Consider the following 24,170-nt stretch of genomic DNA (forward strand, 5'->3'; position numbering starts at 1 on the left):
AATAACAGAGCCTCAGAGACATGTAGGACAATAGAAATGTCTAATATACATTCAATTGAAATCTCAGGAGAGGAGAGAACGAACAGGACAGAAAAGATATTTGAAGAAATACTGGCCCCAAATGTCCTAAATTTGATATGAGACACACATTTACAGTGAACTTCAAGCACGGTAAGTACAAATAAAGTCACATCCCCAAATTCAGTTGGTTTCATATTCCTGTCCCCCAGCCCATCCATTAGTCTTCCTCTCTGCTTACCTCAAGTTATTTCTGGGAGTCTCCAGGAATTTTCCAATGTAGTCTCTGCTACTCTGTCAGGAGTAATAGTGGCCTTCTGCCACAGAGCCACTATTTGACGCCTCACAAAATGGTAACCCCCTCCCTCAATCTATTGCCCCTCTGACATCATATATAAGAGAATTTCTATCTTTTTATTCATTGCTATGCTGTCTCTAGCCTCTTCCATTTCCTGTCAGTATTCTTCTGGATGGAGCAGTTATTCTGGATAAAGAATGCTGGCCCAGGCTGGGTGCTCTTGTCTTAGCCAAGAATCTTCAAGTTTCAAGTAATGGTAACGTATCTGTGGTAAAGGCAACTGATGAAGAACAGCAGTATATCATTTTTCCATTGCTGTGTAATAAATTACCACAAACTTAGTGGCTTTAGATGACACACATTATAAAATCACAGTTCCTGTGGGTTAAGAGTCTAGGCATGGCTTAGTCCGGTCCTCTTCTTAGGGTTTTATAGGCTGCAATCAAGATTCTGGCTGGGCTGCATTCTTGCCTGAGGAATGCATAACTGGGGAGGAGTCCACGTACAAGCTCAGTCTGGCTGTTGGCAGAATTCATTTCCTTGTATCTATAGAACTTAGAGCCCTGGCTTCTTGCTGGCTCTCAGCTGGAGGCTGACATCAGTTTCCAGAGGCTGATCTGTGCTCCTTGCCACATAGGTCTCCCAACATAGCCACTTGCTTCTTCAAACACAGCCAGGGAGAGAATTTCTTGAGCCAGTGTGCCAGCAAGATGGGGTCTTATATAATATATTGTAATCATGGAAGTGACAGTCCATCACTCTTACCTGTCTGTTGGTGAGAAGTAAGTCATAATTCCTGCCCACTCTAATGGGGGTGTAGATTATACAGAAACGTGAACACCAAGAGGTACAGATAATACGGGGGTGGGGACATTGGGGTTTGTCCACCACAAGCAGGATGGCACCCATGGTAGAACGGAAGCAGGCCTCCTGTGGGGCTAGAATGCAGCTGGCCGGGCATCGGGAAAGGAAAGAGTTACTTTCTCCTTTTCTTTTTGAGGATGCCTAGTCTCTCATCTCTGCTTCCCTTTGTGCACCTTCTCTTTCTGCAGATCTGATTTGTATGCCTTTGTGACTATGGGTCAAAGATGATGGTCCTGGCCTCTCACATGGCCTGTGGGCTTCACTCTGACTAGCCACAAGCATCTCTGTTTCTCACTTCCATTTTCTCAGGAGATGCTAATTGGCTCAGCCAAACCAGTGATCTAGCTGCCCCTGGGTTGGATGACCAGCCTTGTCCAATCGACCATAGCCAAGAAGAAGCAGAGCCACAGAAACAAACATGGCTGAAGAGGTCTACTGCTGAGGGTGGGAACACTTCTCAGAGATGGTAAAGATGTCCCAAAAGATGTCTACCTCAGCTGTCTTTTCACAGTTGCCAGGTCTAAACAAACAAAAACACCCAAATCTTCAGGGAGCTAGAAGAGCAGCAGGTTCTCTGCAAGCTTCAAGGCACAGGAGCTAAATTGTGTTTCGTTCAGAAATGGAGAGAATGCCCTCACTCCTAAGAGGTCCGACAGAATGCCACAGCTCAGATCAAGTAACAGACACCACCTCTCCCCTATGCTGTCCTTGTATCTTCCTCTACCCCATCTCTCCAGGTCCCCTGGAATGGTTTCCTTCCTCCTTGAGCTCAAATACAGAAACAAAAAGTGCAAAGCCTTCATGCAAATCAGCTCTGCAAAGAGATGCCTAGAGACTCATAAACTCCAAGACTTCATCAGATATACCCAGATAAATACGAATTCTCTTTGGGCTCAGAAGATTTGTTACCTTACACAGCTGTCAGCAGGATTAGAGATGGGACATGTGAATCTCTGAGCCCAGCACCTGGCACGTGGTGGCTGCTCAAGAAATTGAGATGGTGGTGATAGCAGCAAAGGAAGAACAGGAGGGGGAAAAAAAGAAAGAACAGGAGATGAAAAGGAGAACATGGTGGTGGTAATGGCTGTGGCAGTCATTCTTAGCCTAAGTTCAAAGGCCTAACTCAGTGCTCCAGCCTCTCATCACTCCAAGTATGGCCCATGCACCAGCGGCGTCAACACTGCTAGGAAGCTTGTTAGAAATGCAGAGTCTCAGGCCCCATCCCTGAATCAGGGGGTTCCTCTGCACCTTAAAGTTTAAGAAGCTCTAACCCACTGGTTTGCATGTGTGGCTGCACAGTGGGGCCACCGAGGGAGTTTTTAAGACCTGCGAAAGCCTGGGCCTCTGCGGCAGTGATTTAATGTAATGGTGCTGGGGACTGGTGGGTGTTGGTGAGCTTTGTAAAAGCTCCCTGGGTGATTCTGAAGTGCAGCAGAATTTGAGACCTTTTCTCTGACCTACTATTTCAGTTAGGATTGCATTCGGTTACATGTAAGACAATACATGTTAAAAAATAAAAATCTGGAGTCAGGCAGTCCAGAGCTGGGGAAATGGCTTCAGGAAGTAACCAAGGGCCCGGCTTCTTCAAGCTTTCTGTTCTGCCATCTTTAGTATGGGACTGCTGTCCTCACAGTCACAAGATGGTTTCTGTGCCTACAGGCATCTCATCTTCTTTCCAGCAGGAAGAAAAAGGGATAGAAGAAGGGATATGGACAAAATGGACATTCAAAGGTACAGATTAAGTCCGCTCTCCTTTAACAAACTTTCTTGGAAGCCCTACCAAGCAACTTTATATTTCATTGGTCAGAACTATGTCACGTGACTATGTATAACTTCAAAGGAGACTGGAAAGCCGAGTGTTTTAAGCGGAACATGATGTCATCCTAAACAAGAGATGCAGTTCTATTAGTAATAAAGAAGGAGTGAATGGCTCTTGGTCAAGAATCCAGCAGGGCCAGCCACACCTGCTTGAGATGTACCTACTGGGCTCCAATATCTGCTTTGAGGGACACACCTGACCTTCTACTGATCAATCCCTCAGTCTCAGCACTTCTGGGGAGATTTTCTACCTGTTGGCATTGCCTTCTACCTGTTGGCATTGCCATCCCCGGCATTGCCTTTCTGCTCCCATCAGTATGGCTTCTGCCAGATGTGAATTTCTCTCGGGCAGATACCAGGGCACCAGTGGCAGATCTCCCCACATCTTCCCAAGATCTGACACAGTAACGAGGGCTGCTAGTGGCTGAGGAGAAGCCAGGGAGGCAACCTTAATTCTCTTGGGAAGAAAATAATGAAAACATGCCCGACTCACTTCATCAAACAGGCTAATTTTTGTGAAAGTAATTTGTAAATTGCAAACAGTAATAGGGCAGAGAGGTTGGGATGATGGTGGTAAGAGTATTTTGGGGGGACCTGAAGGATGAGCCCTGACTCCATCAGCACTCTAATCTCCCCTATTAAGAGGAAGCCACCCCTTCCCAGAGTGTCCCAAGGCTGCAGGTCCAGAGGCTGTTAAGGCCCCATGGGCTGGCCAGCAGCCCAGAGCACCCAGCCCCCAGCCTTTTCCCAGGCTGCTCTGCCCTTGCACCCCAAAGGACAGGAACTGTCCAGCACTACATTTTACTCCAGCAAAGGATTCTGTTTCCAGTTGGCTTAGGACCAAAGTCATGTCACTTTGCTGCAGTCTCTGCATATGGGAGCTGGGCCAGCAGGACGCCTGGGGACACTGCGGGGTCTCTGGGAGAGGCTGCAGAGCTTCCCACCAGCAGTGCAATGTCACTGTGGCTGCCGACTGCGTCCAGTCCCAGGCCCAGGCCCTCTGCCTCCTCCACCTGCTCTCAGCCATTCCCCATGGAGTATGATAGCACAGGCTGTGCAGGGAAAGCCTGGCTGAGCAATGAGCGTCTTGGGCCTTAGCCTCCAGTCCCTGGGGCTGATCAACTTTCAGCTGGGTGAGAGCCACCTGCTTAAGGAGGGAGGCGGTTAGTTGCACCTTCCACATCCATGTCCTGCCTTGGGGAATAAAGACAAAAGTCTTGGCTCTACCACTGAAGGGTCCTGTGACATCAATAAACGTACTCCTCCACTCTGGGCCCAACACAGCTTTAGCTCTCAGTCTTCAAAGCAGGATATTACAGTTGCTAAGGTTTACATTTTTTGTGTGTTTAGCAATCATCAAATGATAGGGAATTGAGCCTCTACTATATCTAATAAGCACCTTCTATATTCCAAATTCCATGCCAGCTGACTTCCAGGTATTTTCTTACTTAATCTTCATAGCGACTGTGAAGAGCAACTATGTGGAGGTACTGCTATTACCCATTTTACAGATGAGGAAACTGAGGTTCAGACAATGAATTAATTAGAGTTAAATTTGGTGATAACTGACAGGGAACCCCAAGTGGCTTACACAAGATAGCTCCCAAGATGGCTGGCAGCTACATGTTCTTTCCAGAGGCACTTGCTCACGGTGGTTGTGCAATGTTGGAGACTCAGGCTCCTCCTATTTTGTTACTTTATCTTTCATTCCCCAGGTTGCCTCATTGTCACAAGGAATACACGTTCTCTTTAAAGACGTTCCCAGAAGTTGCCTGCACCTCTCTTCTGCTTGGCATCTCGTTGGCCAGAACTCAGTCACATGGCCACATCTAGCAGCAAGGAAACCTGGGAAATGTGGTGCACATTGTAGAAAATCATATGCCCAGCTAAAAATTGGGTATTTTGTTACAATAAAAGCAGTTATGAGTGATTGAAAGCATAGACTGCCCATAGAGTCAGACTGCCTGGGTTTCATCGAGTCTCTATTACTTACCAATGTATGACCTTGGGTTGTTCATTCACTTACTCAACAAGTATTCATTGGGCACCTATTCTGTTTTAGGAGCTGGGGATACAGTAGTGACCAAAAATAAAACCACCAACAACAACAACAATAAAAAACCACTTTCTGCCCTTGTGGAATTTACATTCTGGTGGAGGGAAATAAACAAGCTCATACGTGAAACAGTAGTGTGTTAGGTAATATTCGGTGCTGGGAGAAAAATAAAGCAGGGAAAGGGACAGGAAATGCAAGTTTAGACAGGTTCTGGGTTGTGTCCTGGTGCGAAGCTGGCATTGGAATAAAGACCCAGAGGATCTGTGGGAGGAAGTGTTCCAGGGAGGGGAGCCCCAGTGCAGAAGCCTTGAGGCAGGAGCATGCCTGGCCTGATGGGGAATGATAAGGAGGCCAGTGAGAGCAGGGCAGCCCTTGGGGGCCACTGTCGGGACCTGGGCTTTGCTCTGGCTGGGAGAAGAGGTGTTGAGGGAGAAGTAAAGACCGGTTAACAGGATCACTGGCTGCTGAGTTGAGGATAGACTGAAGGGGGCAGACCCAGAATAGGGAAATTGGTAAGGGGGCTGCTGCTGTGATCCTACAGAGAGGGGATGGAGGCTGGACCAGGCGGAGGCCCTGTGGTGGGGAGAAGTCATCCTGCTGGGTTTTGTCCCTTGAAGGTGGAGCTGGGAAGATTTGCTGACACGTGAGCTGTGGGGAATGATGGAAGGGTGACTCTAAGTTTATTGGCCAAGAGACTAGAAGGGCTGGAGTCAACCATTTGCCAAGAAGGGCACAGCTGTAAGTGCCCCAGATATGGGGACAGGCCGAGGGGGTGTGTATGAAGAGTTTGGGTCTGGATAGGTTGACCTCGAGGGATCTTTCAGACCACATGGAGAGGGCAGGAAGGCAGGTGGACATACGCGAATGCTCCTGGAGTTCAAGGAGAAACCAGGCTGCAGGTATGACGTTGGGGACATTTGAAAGCAAGAGGCTAAAATGAGATTCAAGAAGTAAGTGTGGTTCTTTAATTTCTATGTGCCTCAGTTTCTTCATCTGTTGTAAGGATTAAGTGCAGTGAAATAGAAAGTCCTTGGACCATTGCCTGGTACCTCCGTGATTGTCGTGGCAGTAATTACGCTTACCTAAGTTTACTGCATTTACTACATGGCTGATGAGTTGTTTAGGGACCGTGTGGGGTGTCCTAGGGAAGGACTGTCTCATTCTGGCATTCAAGGCCCTTCAAAGCTCGACCCACCTTCTGGATTTAACCTGTGACCTTCTCCCCTCACCCGACTGATCACTCCGGTGTTGTTCCTTCTTTGCCACTGTCCCTAGAGACCCTGGCACTCTTCCAGTCACCATCTCTGCAGGCCCAGGCCCTTTAGTGCTTCTCTGATGCCGCCTCCTTCATAAAGTCTCCCTCACTTGCACCCCAACGAGACATGAGCTTGCCCATCTGGAAACCCTTGGAGTCCTTGGGGTGTCTGTTCCTCTCTTCCTGGAGCCACGCTGCTTGGGTGTCAGGCAGTCTCCTCTTCACCCCCAGCCTGGGAGTTCCTTGTGGGCAGGACCCAGCCTGGTACATCTCTGTGGCTGAGGCAGGGTGACACGAGCAGGTCCGCTAGCTCCAAAGCCAGCCCTCCCTCTGCTCTTCCATGCTGACAAGCTCCTAGCCACCAAATGACCTACCGGCTTGTGAGTTCTGAGATGGATGTTTGCATAGCATAGTGGGACTCAGGGACCAGCCGACATGGGTCAGAATCCCCCTGCTTGCACTTACTGGTAGTGTGGACAAACCATGTAATACCTTTGTGCCTCAGTTTCCCTTTGGTAAAGTGAGCCAAATAAAAGATTAATTGGGAAGGTTCAGTGACTTCAGGTGAAGCTCTCAGGGCAAATTGGAACAGGTAGTACGTAATCCACGCTCCTGCTTCTTCTTATTATTACTATTTATTACTCATTATCATTATTTATCATGTATTAAGCACCACCTCCACCTGCAGGCTGCCCAGCGGCTGGAGCGCCTACTCCTCAGGCCTGCGCAGATCTGACCGAGAGCCAGGCTCAGGCCCACCTGGGACAGCGGGGTTCTATGGGGCGTCGCAGAGGCTGACAGGAGTCTGTGGGGTCCTGGCTGGTGCCCCCTGCCTCTCAGGCCCTTCCTCCTCTTTGCAGACTTTAACGAGAACGGCTTCATTGATAAGGAGGACCTGCAGAGGATGGTCCTCCGACTGCTCAACAGCGATGACGTATCTGAGGAGCTGCTGGCCGACCTCACGGACCACGTGTGTGCCTGGGGTGGGGTGGGGCGGGCATCCCCCAAGGCCCCGGATGGCGGCAGGCCGACGTGCCCTGGGGGACGGGCACGTGGCTGGAGGCAACTACCCCCCAATTTCCTGTCCTTCCTCCAGGATCAGGACTTCCTTCCTTGCCTCCCTGCCAGGGTCCCCAGAGCAGTGTGCCCAAGCCACCCCCTCCCAGGGTCCCTCCCACAAACGCTGCAGGCAGGTGGCCCAATAGCAGCTTGGCGTCAGATGGACACATCACAACACCTCCTTTCCCACATTACCCCAGCACAACACACTGTCCAGATGTCCTGGAGTGCCAGTCTAAAGTATGACAGGACATGAAGACAGCCTCATGAACCCAACAGGGCATGGATCCATGTGTGCTCAGCTCATGAGGCCCTTCACGTGCTTTTGGTCTGGATGGGAACTGGGAGCAGAGCTAAAGCAATGAGGGCTCATTACTGCCTCGTCGACCTGACTGAGCCCTTGCAGTGCAGAATCCCTGCTTGTGACTGGGGGACAGGAGTGGGTGGGCGGTGTCACCCTGTTCACCCTGCACCTTAGCATCTCACTGCCAAGTGTGTGCTGGAGGCACCAAGAGGACGCTTCCCATGAGGAGACCAGCCCCCGATGTCCCAGGCCTCAGTGCACACACCTCATCTCTCTGCGCTTACGTGTCCTTGTCTGGGGGTGAGGGGGGCAGTGGAAGAAGGAGAAGAGCTGCCTCACTGTGGGATGAGTGTTGAGCACCTGGCAGAGAGCCCGGCTTATGGCAGCACACGGCATGTGGTGTTTCTCCCCCTCTCCTGAGCCCCCCGTCTCATGCTCCCGCCTGACTCCTTTCTGCTCTCTGCTCCTCCCGCGCCCCTGGCCAGGTCCTGAATGAGTCGGATCTGGACAACGACAAAATGCTGTCTTTCTCAGAGTTTGAACACGCCATGGCGAAGGCTCCAGACTTCATGAAGTAAGGTGTTCTGGAGGAGGGGAGCTATGCCCAGCAGAGTGGGGGACAAGAAGGGCCCCCCAGCCTCCCCTTAGTCAATGGGGCACCTCAGTCTTCCCAAGGGAGTCATGAGTTTCCAGGGCACTTTGCAGATTCTTTCAGAATCAGCAAAACTGGAGTTTCTGAGAAATTAGGAAACCTAGAAAGAGTCAGGGAGTGGGGTTTTGACAGGCAAGGGGGGGTTGCATTCCAGGCTTTGCAAATGAGGTATGTCGGTGGTCCAAACTTCAGGTGCTTCTTCTCTACAACACACCTGTGTGCTGCTCCCTAAGTCCCCTGACCTGGGGCGTTACCTTTGCCACCGCTAGTCCTGCTCCTCCCCCACAACCTCCAGGGGTCACCAGGAGTTGGGGATTTTTGCACGGGGTCCCAGGATGCTGTGAGGAGTCTGGTGGTGGAGACCAGAGAGGACCTCAAGCCTTTCCAAACCTTGTTTCAGGCACAAAAGGGCCTTAATGGTCTTGTCTGGTCCAAGCACCCTTGAAATGATTGGCCATCTCCATGTTTCCCTGACGTGTTTAACAATCTTGTTTGCAGCCTTCCAGTTATGGGAAATGCACCATCCCTGGAGGGAGCCCATTTCACGATCCAACAGCCCTGTTAGAGTACCCCAATGTATTGAGCTGGCATTTTTTTCTCATGTGTCTGCTACTCCTGGGTCCTATTCTGCCCTTGGTCTCATAGTCTAGGTGATTTTGATGACAAGGCAGAATGCCCACTCACACGGTTTAACAAGCCAATCAAAAAAGAACAAAGGCACCTAGACCTCAGAGCACACCCAATCAGGAACCTGGGATAGCATCTTTGGGATAGACGCAACCCTAGGATACAGTCTCTGCCTCTCTCTTCAGCAATTCCACACTTAGCTCAATGTACAAACCCGCAATCTCTGCTTAGTCAGACATGAGACCAAATATGGTCTCCCCACAGAGGTCAAGTTTACATCTCCTTGGCTCTGAGTGACCCTCAGTAACTCCTAAGTAATATCCTTCAGCTCTGACTCCAAATTTGCAGAGAGAGAATCGATTGGCCTAACTCGGGTCAAGTGTCTACCCCTCTTCCAACCACCTGGAGGGAGGAGAGGGTTCTCCATTCCAACAGGGCTGCCAGGGGGCTGTGGCTTGGGCAGACTCTCGATAAGAGCGTCCACACTGGGAACCACCCCAACCAAGGGTAATTCTTCTTCCATAATAGCCCAGCACATAATTGGGGCAAGAATCCTGTCCTCCCTGAGTTTTTCTTTGACTTTCTCACATTTCTTTCCATGGGTTCTAGCACCACAAGGTTATAAAACACCCTTTGCATTCTAGTGATACCAAAAGTTACTTAAAGGCAGCTTTGGGTTGGCTTAGGAGAGCTGCAAACTGGCCGTTACTCAGAGAAAGGGACATGAGAGGTGGGCAAGGGAGGGTGCCTCTAGGACTACAGTGACCCAGAGTTCAAAGGGTGCTTTAGACCTGCAGGCTCAAGATGGCTCATGGATTCTTTCTTTCAGCTCCTTTCGAATTCACTTCTGGGGATGCTGATGTGGCCACAAATACCCAAACTGGCGACTTCGAGGGGACCATTGGAACTTGGAATCCAATCCTTTCCGGACACTAGGGGATTCTGATTAGAAGTCTGACTTTTCCCCTGACCCTCCCTCACTTCTAGAATATTGTTTATTCAGTAAAGTAAAGAAAAACCCTTTTCTTTGCCTTATTAGTTCATCATGTTTTGAATGCAGGGTCATATAGAAGTATTTAAAAAAAAAAATTGAGAACTGCTTGTTCCAGGGCTTCAGTTAGCTGAGGACGTCAAGCAAGCAGGAATAGCCAGTCTTTTCAAGAGCAGGATTCAAATCCCTACCCACATCACAGCAAGGACTGGGACAAATGGGAAGAAGTTCAACAGGAAAATATACGTCCTTCCCTCCCTTCACTGCAGCCCACACTCCTACCCCCAGCACCTCTCCTTGCATCTCCTGTGGCAGCCTGTCCTGAGACGTGTGCATAGTGGTCATTCCAGGTGGCACCTGGCTACCCAGCTCTGGTTAAGGGAGAAGACATTTTGGCCCCACGTGGCACCCCCAGGCCTTTGGGATGTGACAGTGTGTGACCAGCAATCATTTTATTTGCTTTGTTATTCGGCCATGCCCTGGAATGAGTTTGGCCCTCTCAGGGACCCTTTGGGGTCCAGCTGGCCAGAGACTGAGACACAGGAGAAGCCCCTAATGGGGGTCTCTGAGACCTGTCAGATACCTACCTGATGGGCACAAGGTTTTCTTATTTACAGTGTCCTGTGGGGAGGAGTCTAACTGATGATGGCTCAGAGGGGAAGGGCTGTTTCACCCTCATGTACTTGAACCCTCAGTGGTCCCTTGCTTTTAGGTCCTGACTCATCATGCAGGGGTGAGTACCTTGATTAAATCCAGGAAGTGCTGGAATGTTGGAGAACTCCTGTAGTGTGGGTATACACCTGGCCTGAGGTCCCCATCCCAGATCCTGTCTGCTGAGGGACTGTCACCCACATCCTGTCTCCTGTTCCAGCAGGCAGGAGGTCTCCCAGGAAGTGGGAAACAATAGCCTGGTGAGAATAGACACTCTAGAACTTGGCCTTCCCCAGCCACCTCAGGCATGTGACCTCGGAACCCATTTCCGGTGTCCACTTCTGGCCTAGAGATTCCTTGAAAAGTGGCTTAGTCTTGGGTGACTCCCTCCTGTCCCCTTCTAGAAATAGTCCCAGGGGTAGATGCCAAACCAGCTCATCCATGCCAGTCTGGGCAGAAGGCAGAAATGTGTGCTTCTCCCTGGCACCACAGGGTCCTTCAGGATCCCAAGGGCTGTGTCATTCCTGCCGATCAGTCACCACATGGACCACAAGCAGGGTGTGGAGTGGAAAAATCAGAGCTTGGGATTCAGACAGACCTGGGTTCAAATCCTGACTGTGCCACTTCCAAGCTGTGTGAACTTGGGCAACTTTCTCAACTTCTCTGAGTCTCAGTGTCTTTATCAATAAAACCACTTCTGTTACAGGTTATTGTGTGCACTAACTGATGCTGAGCCAAGCTCAAACAGGAATTCCTTTGCATATGCAATTGTCCTGGGGGTCACTTCACCTTCATTCTCAGATGTGGGATAATGGGCCTTCCTCAATTATACCAGTGGAAGCAGCTGGAAGGTATCTCCTATCTGGGTGACCTGCCACCACAACTCAGGATCCCTAAAGTCCTCAGTTCTATCTCCACCACCTCAGGGGGAAAGGTGGGTGAGCCCAACAGGTCGCTGACAAATGCACTTTTTTGGCTTGAATCCTTGGACTAAGCTTTTCACAGCCCTTAAGACACAGTGCTGTGTGACCCCTGGGCGTTGTCCTGCTGTAACCAAATGCTCCTGGGGCTCAGAGGAGAGGAGCATGGGATGGTCATGGCTAAAGATTTTATTCCAAAGAGCCAACCTGGCCAGGACCACGGCTGCCAGGCGTCACGCTCTGAACTCAAAGTAGGAGTCTCTCTTCTGCCGCTCCTGTGAGGAGACCCTCTTCCCCGATGGGAACGTCTGGTAGGTCTTCATGTTCTCAGGGCATAGTCTTAAAAGGTGCCACTTGTTCTTCGGGCTCAGAGAAGGCCTGAGGGTGAGGATGGAGCCAGTGTTACACAGTGTGTCAAGGAGGGAGGGCGAAAAATGCCCACCCACAGCCCCACCTGCCCATTGCCCAACCATGCTGACGCTGACACTGCTGGCTGCTCATTAGGGTAACAGCTGATAAGTCACCCTGCAGTTAACATAAAAATAACTTGTGTTTGCACAACAGAACAGTGGTTAAGAGTCAGGACATGGGTGTCACAGCTGGGATGGATTCTGGCCCAACTCCTGCTAGAAGTGTAGACATGGAAAATGGACCAATGTCGGTATATCCCTCTTAGCTTGGTTTTGAGAAGCAAATTAGGTAATGCATACAAAGCACTTAACACGATGCTGGACAAGGAGCAAATTCTCAACAAATATTAGAAGAATGGTGATGGTGATGGTGATGGTGATGGTGATGATGGTGATGGTGATAAAACTCAGGAAAGGGACTTGCCCCAGGCCATGAGGTGATCAGGGGAAGGGCTGAGTGCAGACACTCGCCCTCTTACTGCCAGCCACTGGGTTGGCCCTCCATGTTGGGTGTGAAGCCATCAACAGCAGCAAAGGCTGCCAGGCAGTTTGGAGAAGCAATGGAGATGGGGCGTCCCAGGCTCCCCACAGCTGCGGGAGGTACAGATCCTGCCCAGAGAAGTCTCCAGAGCTCTATGCCCAGGAGAGGCCCCACTCTGGCTCCAGGTTTGCAGTGGCTCAGAGCCACCTCAAGAGGCAAAGATGGACAACTCAGAACCCTAGCGTTTGCATCACAAGGCCTGGGTGCCTCCAGTTCTACCTCCAAGCAGACTGGCTGCCCAGCACAAGTTCCTGAGGCCATCGCTAAACCTCAGTTTTCCCGTTTATTAAATAGACTATCTATCCTACATAGAGGAACCTATCCAGGCAGTTAAATCTGTTTCTTTAAAAATCATTAAACTCTATGGAAAAGGTTGCTGCTTCATCAATAATGATAATGGTGAGACTCGGGGCTCTTGAGGCAAGTAAGCATGGAGATCTGTCCATTGCTTCCTGATCCCCGCTAACCCACCCTACACCTTGATGGCATAGCCTTCTGATATCCTTGCCTGGGTGTCGGGCAAAGAAACCGTGTGCCAGGTTATCTCACAAGGAACAGCTGGCCTTCCTTGGGAAAAGGAGCTCTCCAGGATAAAATCATCAAGGTGCAGGCATTGAGGGACTTTCACCTTTTGTCAAGTGGACAAATTTTGAAGCCATTTTCAAATCTACAGAACATGTTTCGAGTCTGCACGTATTGGGGGACAGTCCCTCCTTTGTGTAGTGCCCTCCGTGTCCGCCAGAGGGCAGCAACTCCTTGCTGCTCAGAGCAGCTGCGCCGCGTTTGGAGGCGCGTGGCTGTAAGGCTGCCATTGCAGGGCTTGGAAGAAGCCTGCAGATTCAGGCTGGCAAAGATTATGGGGTTTGCTCCCAAACTCCCAGTGCATCGGGCCAGGAAAATGCTCCTTCTAATTCCATCCATTCAGGTTCTTGGCATCATCAGGCTGCCGGAACCCTGACCCCTTGTTCTGTAACTGTCACCCTCTGCACTGTAGGCTGGTTAGGGCAAGGTCTTAACTCTTTTCTCAGTCTGGGTGCCTGTGTGCTGGGCAGAGAGCAGGTGCCCTGCGGACATGTGCTTGTTGCATGTGTGGGTGAGGAAGGCAGGCACTCACAGGTCGGTGGGGATGGGGTACCGTTCCCATTCCTTCACAGGCAGCACGAAATAGGGGACCCGGGGCACCAAGCCCGTCTTGTCTTGATAGTACTTCCGGTGCTGCTGTGCCATCTACAGCTCGAGGGAGGAGAGAGGGCAGGTTGTTAGTGCGCAGGAGTGACCGCGGGCACCTGCAGTCCCTGCCTGGCTGTGCCTGGGCAGGGCGTGGGGCATCTCCCCAATGCCCCTGAAGGAGTCCCCAGCTCGGTGTCCTCTCTGAGCCTGACTTCTCATCTGTCTAATGATGACAATGACACTCACCACACCGGTTTTGCTATGGAGAGTAAATGAGACAAGGGACCAGCACAGTACGGTATGTGAGGCCCAGCTCAGCAGGTGGCACAGGTAAGCTCTGTACAAGCCTCTGGTCTGGAGAGGTGACCGTCCTAGAGAACTAGGGGAGAAAGAGGCCCAGAGTCTCTGTCACTTGTCCTTCTCTAGAGACCTGAGCTGGGCAGTGCACCTTAGGAAGCTTCTCAAGGCCCAGAGGTGTGCTTGTTTCTCCCTTTCCTTCCCTTCCAGACAGGGCATGCTCTGTGCGAGCGTCAAAATGGAGGACAGTGAGACAGTCCCACAGCTCCCTGGGCTGTGACGGCATCAATCTGGGCCTCTCCCAGAGGAGGCTACCTTCTCATACAGTTCTCTACCCTGGGGACCAGGGGGCACCTGTGTCCTTGAAGTCAGGCTGGAGGGATGCTTGCAAGGGAAGTGAGGGAGAAAGTGTGGTTTCCAGACACATATCATAGCTCCCTTAGTTCCCACTAAGGAAGCTGAGTGCCTGTGTGCCTGTGGCCCGCTGGGACGTGTTTGAACCAGAGCCAGAGAAGGCTTTAAGAGACAGAGGAGCAGGAAAGAACATTGGGACGTGGGCAGGTCCTCCTCCATTTGCCTCTCTTCCCTTGAGGGAAGTTAGAGTGCAGTCTGGGGTGTCAGGTGGGCCCACCTGGCTCCAGGTGGGCGAGTACAGGTGAGAGCAGACTTGTGGTGGGATCCGGGTGAAGGCTTAGTGGGCCCTTTGTGCATGTGTGGTTCATCCTGGGGTCAACCTTTGCCTTTTACCCAGGCAGGAGGTAAGCAAGAGTTCACAGGGCTGAGAGGCCGCAGGCCAGAGGCTCCACCTCTCTCAGCAGGGACAAGACTACAGGAGCCCCTGGGTAGGGGGAGGTCAGGGAAGTGTTGTCTTGAGTTCTCTCCCCACTGCTCCTAGCCAAATTCACCGCGTGCCCTGCTGGCTCAGGGGCTCTAAAACAGCAAGTAAAGGTGCCCTGGAGGGTGGGAGGTCTCCCCTGGCCCCAACCATCACCCCTCCCCATGGTCAGCGGGAGGGCAGCCCACCTGGTAAAAGCAGGTGAGTTCGGTGGAGCGGTCATTGTCCAGGTTGAAGCGGGTATAGGTGGGGGTGTGCAGCCAGCGGTCCCGGGTGTGGGAGCGGTTACTCAGCACGATGTCGGGGTTTGGGGAGAAGAGGGTTGGGAAGTGGCCACCCTTGCTGAAGGGAGTGTGGCTCTTCCCCAGGGCTGTGTTGCGGTGGTCCTGGAAGTACTTGAGGGTAGCGGTGCCATACGGGCAGCCGAAGGCGAAGGCCACACCGGGAACATGGCCTTGGTACCTGTAACAGCAGTGGGGGAGGGGAGGGACAGGTCACGGAAGGGCTCCAGGGTCAGTTCCATGGAAGGCCCTTAACACTGGGCGTGAGGTCAGTGGGCGCCGGGGTCACCTCTGGTTCTTGAGAAGCTTCCTAAGGTGCACTGCCCAGCTCAGGTCTCTAGAGAAGGACAAGTGACAGAGACTCTGGGCCTCTTTCTCCCCTAGTTCTCTAGGACGGTCACCTCTCCAGACCAGAGGCTTGTACAGGTGCCAGAACACCAGTGCCTTTCTGGAATCTGGCCATACTTGAGGCCGCCTGGGCCAGAGCAGGCGGTGGAGGGGAAAGCTCCTCCACCGGACTCAGGCCTTCCTCCAGCCTTACCTCTCTTGTCCCCTTGGCATCTCTGCTCTTGATAGCCTGACCCTGGTGGTCATAACCCTCTCCCACAAGCCTCTGCCCTTCTGCTGCCCCTTCTTGAGTTCCTCATAGATGGTCAAGTCTCCTGCCCTGGAAAGATGGTGGGGCTGCTGAGTGCCTTTGAGCATAGCGGGTCACCTTGGCCTTTTCCAGGACCAAGTCCTCCTCTTGGCCATGGCTCGCCCCTCCTGGGTCTGGACGCCCCTCCTCCGTTCACGGCCCTAATTGGTCCCTCCCTGTTTCTCTCAGCCTCTGTCCTTCCTCCTGGACATCTGTGACCTCTCATTCTCTCTTGGCTTCTCCCCTTCTACCTACAAACATGCACATTTTTCCTAGACCACAAAATTCTGCAATAAGCCTTGCTTCTTTCTTATGTACCACCCTTTCTCTTCCTTTATTTCCAAATTTCTCTAAGGAATCCTCTGTACCTTCTTTAGGTCTTCCACTCCTACGCTTCCCACAACTTCCGGCCCACCACCTACATGTGAACTTGTACTTTTTCATTAAAGCCTTATAATGTCATCCAATTGGTAAGTCTAATGTTCTTGGCTCATACTGTCTCTGTGACATTCTCACTGATGAAGAAACTCGTTCGGAAGAAACAACCTGAGAAGTAGACGCAGAATTCCTGAGAGTTCTTTGTGCTTTGTTTGAGACTTCACAAAAATATGAGTTCAATAAATCCATAGGTCAAAGCAAGAGGTAGGGAGATGCTTCTTCCTTCATCCCAGTGAGCCCTTCCGTGAGCAAAGAGCTCCCCACAGAAGAGCCTCTGTTATCCACTTGCTCTTCCACATTGGAGGTGAAGGAACATCTGACTGGTGGGTTGAAGGGAAAAAAAACAAGGTTTCTTGAAGCCTAGCCCTCCTCCCCCTTTTTCTCGGAAGCAAGGAAGCCCACATGGCTTCTCCACGCCTTGTGTTGTGTGGACACACTGCCCTTTGGGAGGAAAGCCTGCCCCACCCAGTGCAGCCGGGCGGTCTCATTTTGGAGTTCAGTGTCAGCCTGATTCCCGGTATCAGCTTTCTCACTTTTATCTGATTTCTCAAGTGGTTCAGAACATAGGGAATAAAAGAGGTGCTGGTCAACAGGTGCTACCAAACCCCAACAGAGAGATAATAAAGCGACAGCCTGAAAACGAAAGAAAGGTCATCGACAACATGCTGTATGGAAAAGAGCGTGGCCCAAGAGTATCAAACTGGCCAAGTGGTCATTCAAGTATAAAGGTGGCTGCCAGTCCTTTCCCAGCATGAAAGAGCTTAGGAAATAAAGCACCCCTGGCCTCTTTGTGAAAGTCATATGACAAACTCCTGTCAACTGAGAGCTGATTCAAAAGAAAAAAACACTCAGTAATATAGAACCTCTGCTAGAACAACTGCTGGTGAGCTTCAAATCTATTTAAGTACAGAACTAGGAATAGCAGGTGAAGGCTGGTTGCAGAATAGAATGTAAATGTTATAATACCTACCACAGTACCAAACAGTTTAAACAAAAAAAACTGGGGAGTGGGTAGGTAGCGAGAAAATGGGCGTGTACTTACTAAGAATTTCTAAAGCAGAGTCAACCCATGGCATCTAAAATTGAAACGTGTCTATGGCCATACCACCCTGAAAGCGCGCGATCTGGTCTAAAATTGAAATGTTGTTTAAAAAAAAAAATAATGACTCTAACCTCTTAATGGCTTTTTTATTTCTCTTTCTCCCTTTTTTTTCTCTCTCTCCTTCAGAGGGACATTTTATGAGCTAATATCTCTTGCGATGAATTAGCATTTATCCAAAGTCTAGCTATTTTTCCATTTTGCTTCAGTATCTTTGTCTTCAGTTAAGTTCTAGTAAGATTAAATTTCATGCTTTTCATTTTTAAATAGTAAATATAGTATGATCCTAATTTTGTAAAATTGCTTTGTCTATCTTTCTATCCACCCATCCATCTTGTCTTTTATTTGAATATACACATAAAAAGAAACTTAGAATGATGTTCACCAAATGCTAACCCTGGTTAATTGCAGGTGTTTGGATTGGGAGTGGTTTGTTGTTTTCTTGTACATGTATCTTTTAAAAAAACAACAGACAGACTCAGATGGCATTAAAAGTTATTTTATTGGGAACCTAGTGTGTGCTGGCACAATGCTAGGTGACAGGAATTTTAAAGGTCCACTCGCTCTGCCCTCTTCCTCAAGCCCACTCCCTCATTCAGGATACATTGAGTCAAGGGTGTGTGTGCGTTCAGGGGCTATGCCGGTGGTCAGGGCTCTAATGCTATTAGAAGGAGAGAAGGCTGAATCTGGGGTGGGGGGAAAGGGTTGGTATTGGTGGAGCTCCACCAAAGGGTTTCCACTGGGTGACGCTTGGAGGTTTCAATGTGGAGGAGGACTGATTGGGGTCTGACTCTTTTCCTCATCTTCTAGATGCTGGTGTCCTCTTCTCTTTTCAGGGACCCTTCCCTCTGGAGGAGCTCATCCATGTTAGACTTCTAACACCGAGGACCCCCCAATCTGTATCTCTGTCTCTGACCCTTCTCTTGTTTATAGATCCACACCCTCAGCTATCCACACTCATTGCGATTGAAACCAGCCTGTTCCTTCTTCTGGATATGCCTCTCCTGGCTAACACCCCCCTCACCCACCAGATTCCACCAGAATCCACCAGAAAGCAGGAATCACCCTGCTGTCCTCCACAGCCAACCTATTGCTAAGTTTTGCTTATGCTCCCTTGTTAGTGACTTTCCCACCACCCTGCATCCGTCTGCTACAATTGTTCCTCTCTCACCTGCATGGTCCTGAATCTCCTAGACAGTGTGCTAGACCAGGTTTCACTCCTTCCCGCCTGCCATCCACACTGATCCTGGGCAATCTTTCTCAAATATACGTCAAGTCACCAAGGCTCACCTCTTTCTTCTCACTTCCCCACAGGTGCCCTGTACCCCAGAAGTGTTACTCACTCCTGTGGGCCCCACATGCTCTCTATGCCTCCAAGCCATCACACACATCTCCTCTCCTGGAATACCAAATCTCTGCCTGCCCTTCGGGGCACTTCCCACTCACTCACAGAACCAGGGTGCTCTGCCATCCTCCCTGACTGGACACCCCGGTTCTACCAGTGTCTCCTCTTCACAGTAAGATGATCGTCTGTCATCCACACAGATCCATGGTAGTGCATTTCCTCTGCTAATCTGTGTTCCCCTTTATCTCCAGCACTCGACACGTGACAAGTGCTCAATAAATGTTCACTGGAGGAGGCAGAAGTCCAGAAACCCGGGGGCATCATGTCCTGGAACGCTGTTTTCAAAGGGGCTTGGTTCTGTCACAAAGCATCCCACCCACAGGGGCGTTCGCGCTCCTCTGAAGGAAGTATCTATAGAAATGTGACGTGTTCCTGTGATTCTTCTCTTCGCCACCCCCATGCTCTCTGCCATACTCCTCCTCTGCTCCCTGCTTTTCTACCTTCTCTGAATGCCAAGGTATTTGCATTCCAATAGAATAGAAGCCCTCTCCTCCGCAGTGCTCCTAAGGTTCTGTCTGGATTCCAGATTCCGTTCAGAACTTGCTGCTCAGGGAGGGGCGCGTGTGCGCGGGCGCACGTGCAAATGTGCACATTTATTTAGCACTTAGTCCGCACTCCTTGGCTAGCTAGGGCTGTGTCCCTTGTATGCACTTGCATTTGCGTGCCTTGAGCGTGACCTCATGCAGTTCCATGGTGTAGCCTTCGGAAGGCCCATTTTGCTAGTTGTGTGGCACGTCAAGGTGGAGAGGAACAGAAAGGAATGGTGGGTCTCATAATGGGACATTGAACTGTCCCTGCGGTGCCACCACACCTACTCCTTGACCTCTTCAATGCTCCTGTGCCCCTCACCCACCTGCACACCCCACAAGCTAGAAGACAGTGTTCAGCCGGGCCGTGGGCAACAATCACACGTGCACCCTAAGGTCTACTGTGGTTACTGTGCCTGCAGGGGACAGTGTCCCTGCCTCTTGACAGCACTGCTTGACCCCATAGCTACCATAAAGATAATTACCATGAGCCATCGGGGATCCTAGGAGCAGCCCTATTAACTAATTAACTTATTACTATTTAACGTGTCCTCATTCCACACGTGCCCTCTTCTCCACAACATTTGGTTCTGAGTACAGTTCTGTTCAGATCCTTCTGCTGGGCAAAAACCTTCCAGGGCTCCTCCTTGCCTGTGAAATTAAGAACAAACTGCCAAGCGCTTAAGGCCCTGCTTGACAAGGGCTTCTGTGAGAGGTCTTTCCAGTCTTATCCACTTTCATGCCACAGCTTTTCCACTCCAGCCAAACAGGACATTTGCTGCTGTGGAATACATCCTGCCGGCACCTCCACCCCATGTTTTCCTCAGGCCATCGCTGCATCCAGAAGACACTGCTCTCTTCCTTTCCCCTGTTGTGATCTAACCCATTCTTCAAGGAATATTTCAAATACCCCCATTCTGTGGAGCCTTCTCTGACCCATCCATGGGCCATGCCTGTCCCCTCTATGAATTGTCCTTGCTCTTTGGGCCTCTCTTACGTCCCAGGTCACATTCAGCTATGTTGTAATTACCTGGGCCTTCACTCATTCTTTCCGAATTATAAACTCCATGGGGAGAGAGAGCTGTGTTCTATTTGTATCTTTATCCCTGGCATTCCTGGCACTCAGTAGGTGCTCCGTAAATGTTGCTGCATTGAACTGACAAATGGAGGCACATTTTAAGGGCGGATAATTCTCCTGGAGAGAAGAAGCATCCTTGTTCCAAAGCCCAGGTCTCCAGGGGCCCTGACCCTCTGTTTTTAGGAAGGCTTCCCAGTTTCTCAGGGTTGTGTGAGAGGCATTGGTTACTATCTGGGCACACAGGGTCTCCTCTGGTTACCTGGGCAGATGGCATTTGCTTCATACCCAGGATGCACTGGCCGGTCTTCAGGGCTGCACACCTTAGTTCCAGGGCCTGGGCTGAAATGGAAGGGGCTTCAGAGATGCAGCTGATAAACCCTCCCCTCATCGTGTCTGGCCTGCCCCTCTCTCACCCTGAGAAGTGAGGTCTCAGGCCTGGTGGGAGCAGGCAGAAATGTGCTAGGGGCAGCTTATATTGGCTCATACTGGCTCAAGGGAGCTTATTGCTAAATTTTCAGGATTTTTGCAAGCCTGTTGTTAAACAAGCCAGTATTAAAAATAAAATTATATAAATTTATAATTAAATAAATTATATTAAAAACAAAGATAACATTCAAAACTCATGCTTCCTAATGATTTCATACATTTCACTATTGTCTGTGTTCTTGAGGTAATTTCCTTCTATTGTATCTGTTTGGTGGAATTACTGTGTGGTGCTCTGCTGCCACATGTCTCTTCCCAACTCTGCATTCAGTGATACCATGTTAATCGCTTGAAATCAGCTGAGGTGGGAGTATTTATAGAACATATATGACTGCTACAAATTAAAGCTTTTTCCCTCTAGACAGTTGATTGTTAAACGTTAACTAACATACCACTGGGCGTTGCCTGTCTGTTTTACAGGGATTCCAGGGAAAGGAACACAGAGGGTGGGACCACCCTCTCAACAATGGCAAGTGTGGAATGCGCTGATTTTAGGGCCCTGAAGCCCCTGAGGTCCAGGCTTAGCTCAGTGACAGATATGGGCACAGTTACCACTCCAGGCAGATGGAGGGAAGGGCTGGGGTGCAAGCTCCCCTGCCCTCCCTCCTGGTGAGAGCTGCTGGGCAGGAGCTATAGGCATCAGGGGCAGTAGCAGTCTGTGCATGAATGAATGCACAATGGCAGGTCACGTGTTTGCCCCGAGAACCAGTGAGGCATGGTGGGAGACAAGGAGAAAAGGATGGATGCCACCCAGATCTGACCTGCAAGCAGAAGGCACAGAGTCTTGCTAAGGCCAGTCTCATCCTTAAAAAGCCTTACAATCCCAGGAACTCTGACTCAAGACTTCCCTGCTCCCTGCAGGGATGGTACACAGGCCAGACAGTGGCAAGCTGCCTGAGGGCAGTGCCACCTGGAGCAGCAAAGGATTAGATGGAGCACCCTGGCCAACTAGTCTGAAGACCAGCATCCTATTTCCCTTGGCACCTAGAACCAGGCCTTGAACACTGCAGGGATCTTACTAAGGATAATAGCTTGTTAGCCTGGAGCCTGGGGAGAGCAGGGTGTTGAAATCATAAAGACCAGACAGGGCAACTTGCTAAATGACCTTGGGCAAGCTGTTCATTTCTTATCTGGGTTGTTATGAAGAGTCTTCTTTTGAAGTTTCTAAAATCCCAGCACAGTGCCTGGCACATAGTAGGTACTCATATGAGAGGCTCCTGGGTGCTAGTACGGGGCATCAGGAATCTGGTTCCAGCCCAGCTCTTCCATCACCAGCCTGGGGCTCAGGCAAGTCCCCTCCAGACCTCAGGGACTGAGTCTAGAATGGGAGGGGCTAAGTCACAGGATCTCCTAGGGCCTCACCATTCTCTGCCTCTGTGAATAACACTGGTAAGAGGGATGATGTGAGTGCCAGAAGAGACTGGCTGCCCTGAAAATCCTGTGATTCATGTTTGAAAAGACACACAAAAATAACAATTATCCAAGTGTGGCGGAGACTCTTGGATTCTTTCATTAAGTGAACAAAATTGCCAGTGGGGTAGCATTTAGAAACATAAGAGGATTCAATTCATCCCTCATCGATGGGGATCTTTAGGGAGAGCATACCCCTCCCAGAAAGATCCAGCCGAGAAAGCAGCAGACCCAGGCTGAGCAGCTCAAGGCTAGGAGTCCAGTCCAGGCTGGGAGCCTTGTTTATGCTCACTTGTTATCACAATTTCCACATCAATCACAGGACAGGTTGCTCAAGAGAACTGCAGACAAGTGGCATGGGTAGGGAAGCGTCCTGGGATTGCTTCTGAAACAATCACTCTCCCACAACCAAATAGAGTGGGGGAACCATGGGTGAGGGTTAAGGTCAAATTGGAGACTATGGGGGGGGGGCTGAAGGTAAAAAATACATCAATGTATTAAATCAAACCTCATGATAAACACTCAGAATGTGGTGTATATAAACACCACTATCCAAGGTTACAAAGATGGATTTGAATTAAACCTTATGTATTAATGCCAGACTGGGAACCCATCAAGGGCAGCCCCCCCCCCCGCATTTTTGTCTTAACACAACAGCCAGCACATACCAAGTACTCAACATGTTTTCATCAAACGAATGCCTAAATGAATGAAAGAATAGGAGGAAACTGCGACCTGGTAAATCAGCTTTTTCTGACTGGAACCTAAGTGGCTTTTGAGCTCTCCAAGGTTCTGCCCACAAGAGGGCTGGGTTAAAACTACAGCGCCAGTGCTTAGTTACTGCACTACCTCTGTGCGCAGAAATGAGTTTAATACCTCAGCTCCTCAATGTCTTACTTATCCTGCTTCAAAACAACCCAAACTTCAGACAAAATATACTATGATGTCTTGTATTCACTTTGCATTCTGTTCAGACTGCAGGGGAGAGCATGTGTTTTTTTTTTTCATCCACAGGAAGACCTGCCTACAGAATTCTAAAGATATTAATTTCATTCATTCATTCATTCATTCATTCATTCACTTCACACAGATGTGCTGATATTGTGCAGGTTGCTTCTTAGAATCCAGCCTTTGCCCTAAATGTCCAAGTTGACTGGACAGAGAGATAAGACAATCTTACACCCTGGAAGAGGAGGTTGGGAGGGGAAAGCTCACACACTTTGGGAGAAAGGGGAGGACGGCAACAATTAGACTTGCATCTTGGATGTTCGGAGTTTGAAAACATCCAGGGAAAGAAAGGGTAGGTTTGACTCTGCATCTGAAAATGCTAAAGGCAAGGCAGCTCTGGGGAGCGGGCTCTGGGAGGATGAAGTGAGACCAGCGCGAAAACCGAGCCCCCTCCGGTGGATGGCGCGCAGCACCCAACGCACGGCCGTCCCGTCTCGCCGGATTCTTCGAGCCCCGCCCCCGGTCCCCCCCCCCCCGTTTCTCCAAACGATGGGCACCCGCGTTGCCCGAATCCCGAATGCCCCACACGGCGCTGGGAGCCGAAGGACCTGCTCCCTTCTCGGTGACTCCTCACTTTGTTGCTCCTGCCCGCGCGTCTCCAAACGCCAACCCCACGCGGAGTGTCCCTCCCCGCCCCGTTACCCGGCCTCCGTCCCCTGGAGGGCCCGTTACCCCGGGCTGGGTGTACTCTGCGCCCTCGGGGGTGGGATTCCTGCCCCAGGGTACCCGAGCGTCCCCCCCCCCCGCCGGCCGCTGCCTGCTGAGCGCGCAACCCCCGGAAGACCACCGAGCTAGAGGACAATGTGGCGCCCCGGGTTCCCTCAAGCCCCAAAGGAGCGGGGGCGGAGTTTCCACGGCCGAGGGGGGGTTTGGGGGAAGGGCAGGGAGGGGCGCCCCGGCGGCTCGGACGGGCGGGGGCGGCCCGCAGGCTCCTTACCCGGGCACGAGGGCGGGGGGCACGTAGGCGGCGTTGAACTCGCTCAGCAGGGTGCCCGCGCCGCGAGAGGCCATGGCGGGAGCCCCGCGTCCCTTCTGGCG

At 50.8% G+C, this 24,170-nt stretch overlaps 2 protein-coding genes across 2 annotated transcripts in view; one reads left to right on the plus strand and one right to left on the minus strand.

Moving 5' to 3' along the window:
* Nucleotides 1-11,299, plus strand: part of CIB4 (calcium and integrin binding family member 4) — a gene marked incomplete at its 5' end in the record, with an annotated part of 51,066 nt that extends 39,767 nt beyond the window's left edge. The window contains 3 exons of the mRNA XM_081068579.1: nucleotides 7,170-7,279; nucleotides 8,158-8,246; nucleotides 9,781-11,299. Of these exons, the coding sequence (XP_080924705.1) occupies nucleotides 7,170-7,279; nucleotides 8,158-8,246; nucleotides 9,781-9,811 (230 nt within the window). The 3' untranslated portion in view covers nucleotides 9,812-11,299. The remainder of the gene's footprint in view (nucleotides 1-7,169; nucleotides 7,280-8,157; nucleotides 8,247-9,780) is intronic.
* Nucleotides 11,300-11,746: 447 nt separating this feature from the next.
* Nucleotides 11,747-24,170, minus strand: CIMIP2C (ciliary microtubule inner protein 2C; the record flags this gene model as incomplete). Its single annotated transcript, XM_081068403.1, has 4 exons — nucleotides 24,070-24,170; nucleotides 14,955-15,228; nucleotides 13,579-13,691; nucleotides 11,747-11,891 (listed from the first exon to the last, which is right to left on the minus strand). Exons 1-4 carry the CDS (start codon nucleotides 24,141-24,143, stop codon nucleotides 11,747-11,749), a joined length of 606 nt encoding a protein of 201 aa, XP_080924529.1. The 5' UTR covers nucleotides 24,144-24,170.

The sequence above is a fragment of the Rhinolophus hipposideros genome (genome assembly GCF_964194185.1).
Source record: "Rhinolophus hipposideros genome assembly, chromosome: 12".
NCBI classification, from domain to species: Eukaryota; Metazoa; Chordata; class Mammalia; order Chiroptera; family Rhinolophidae; genus Rhinolophus; species Rhinolophus hipposideros.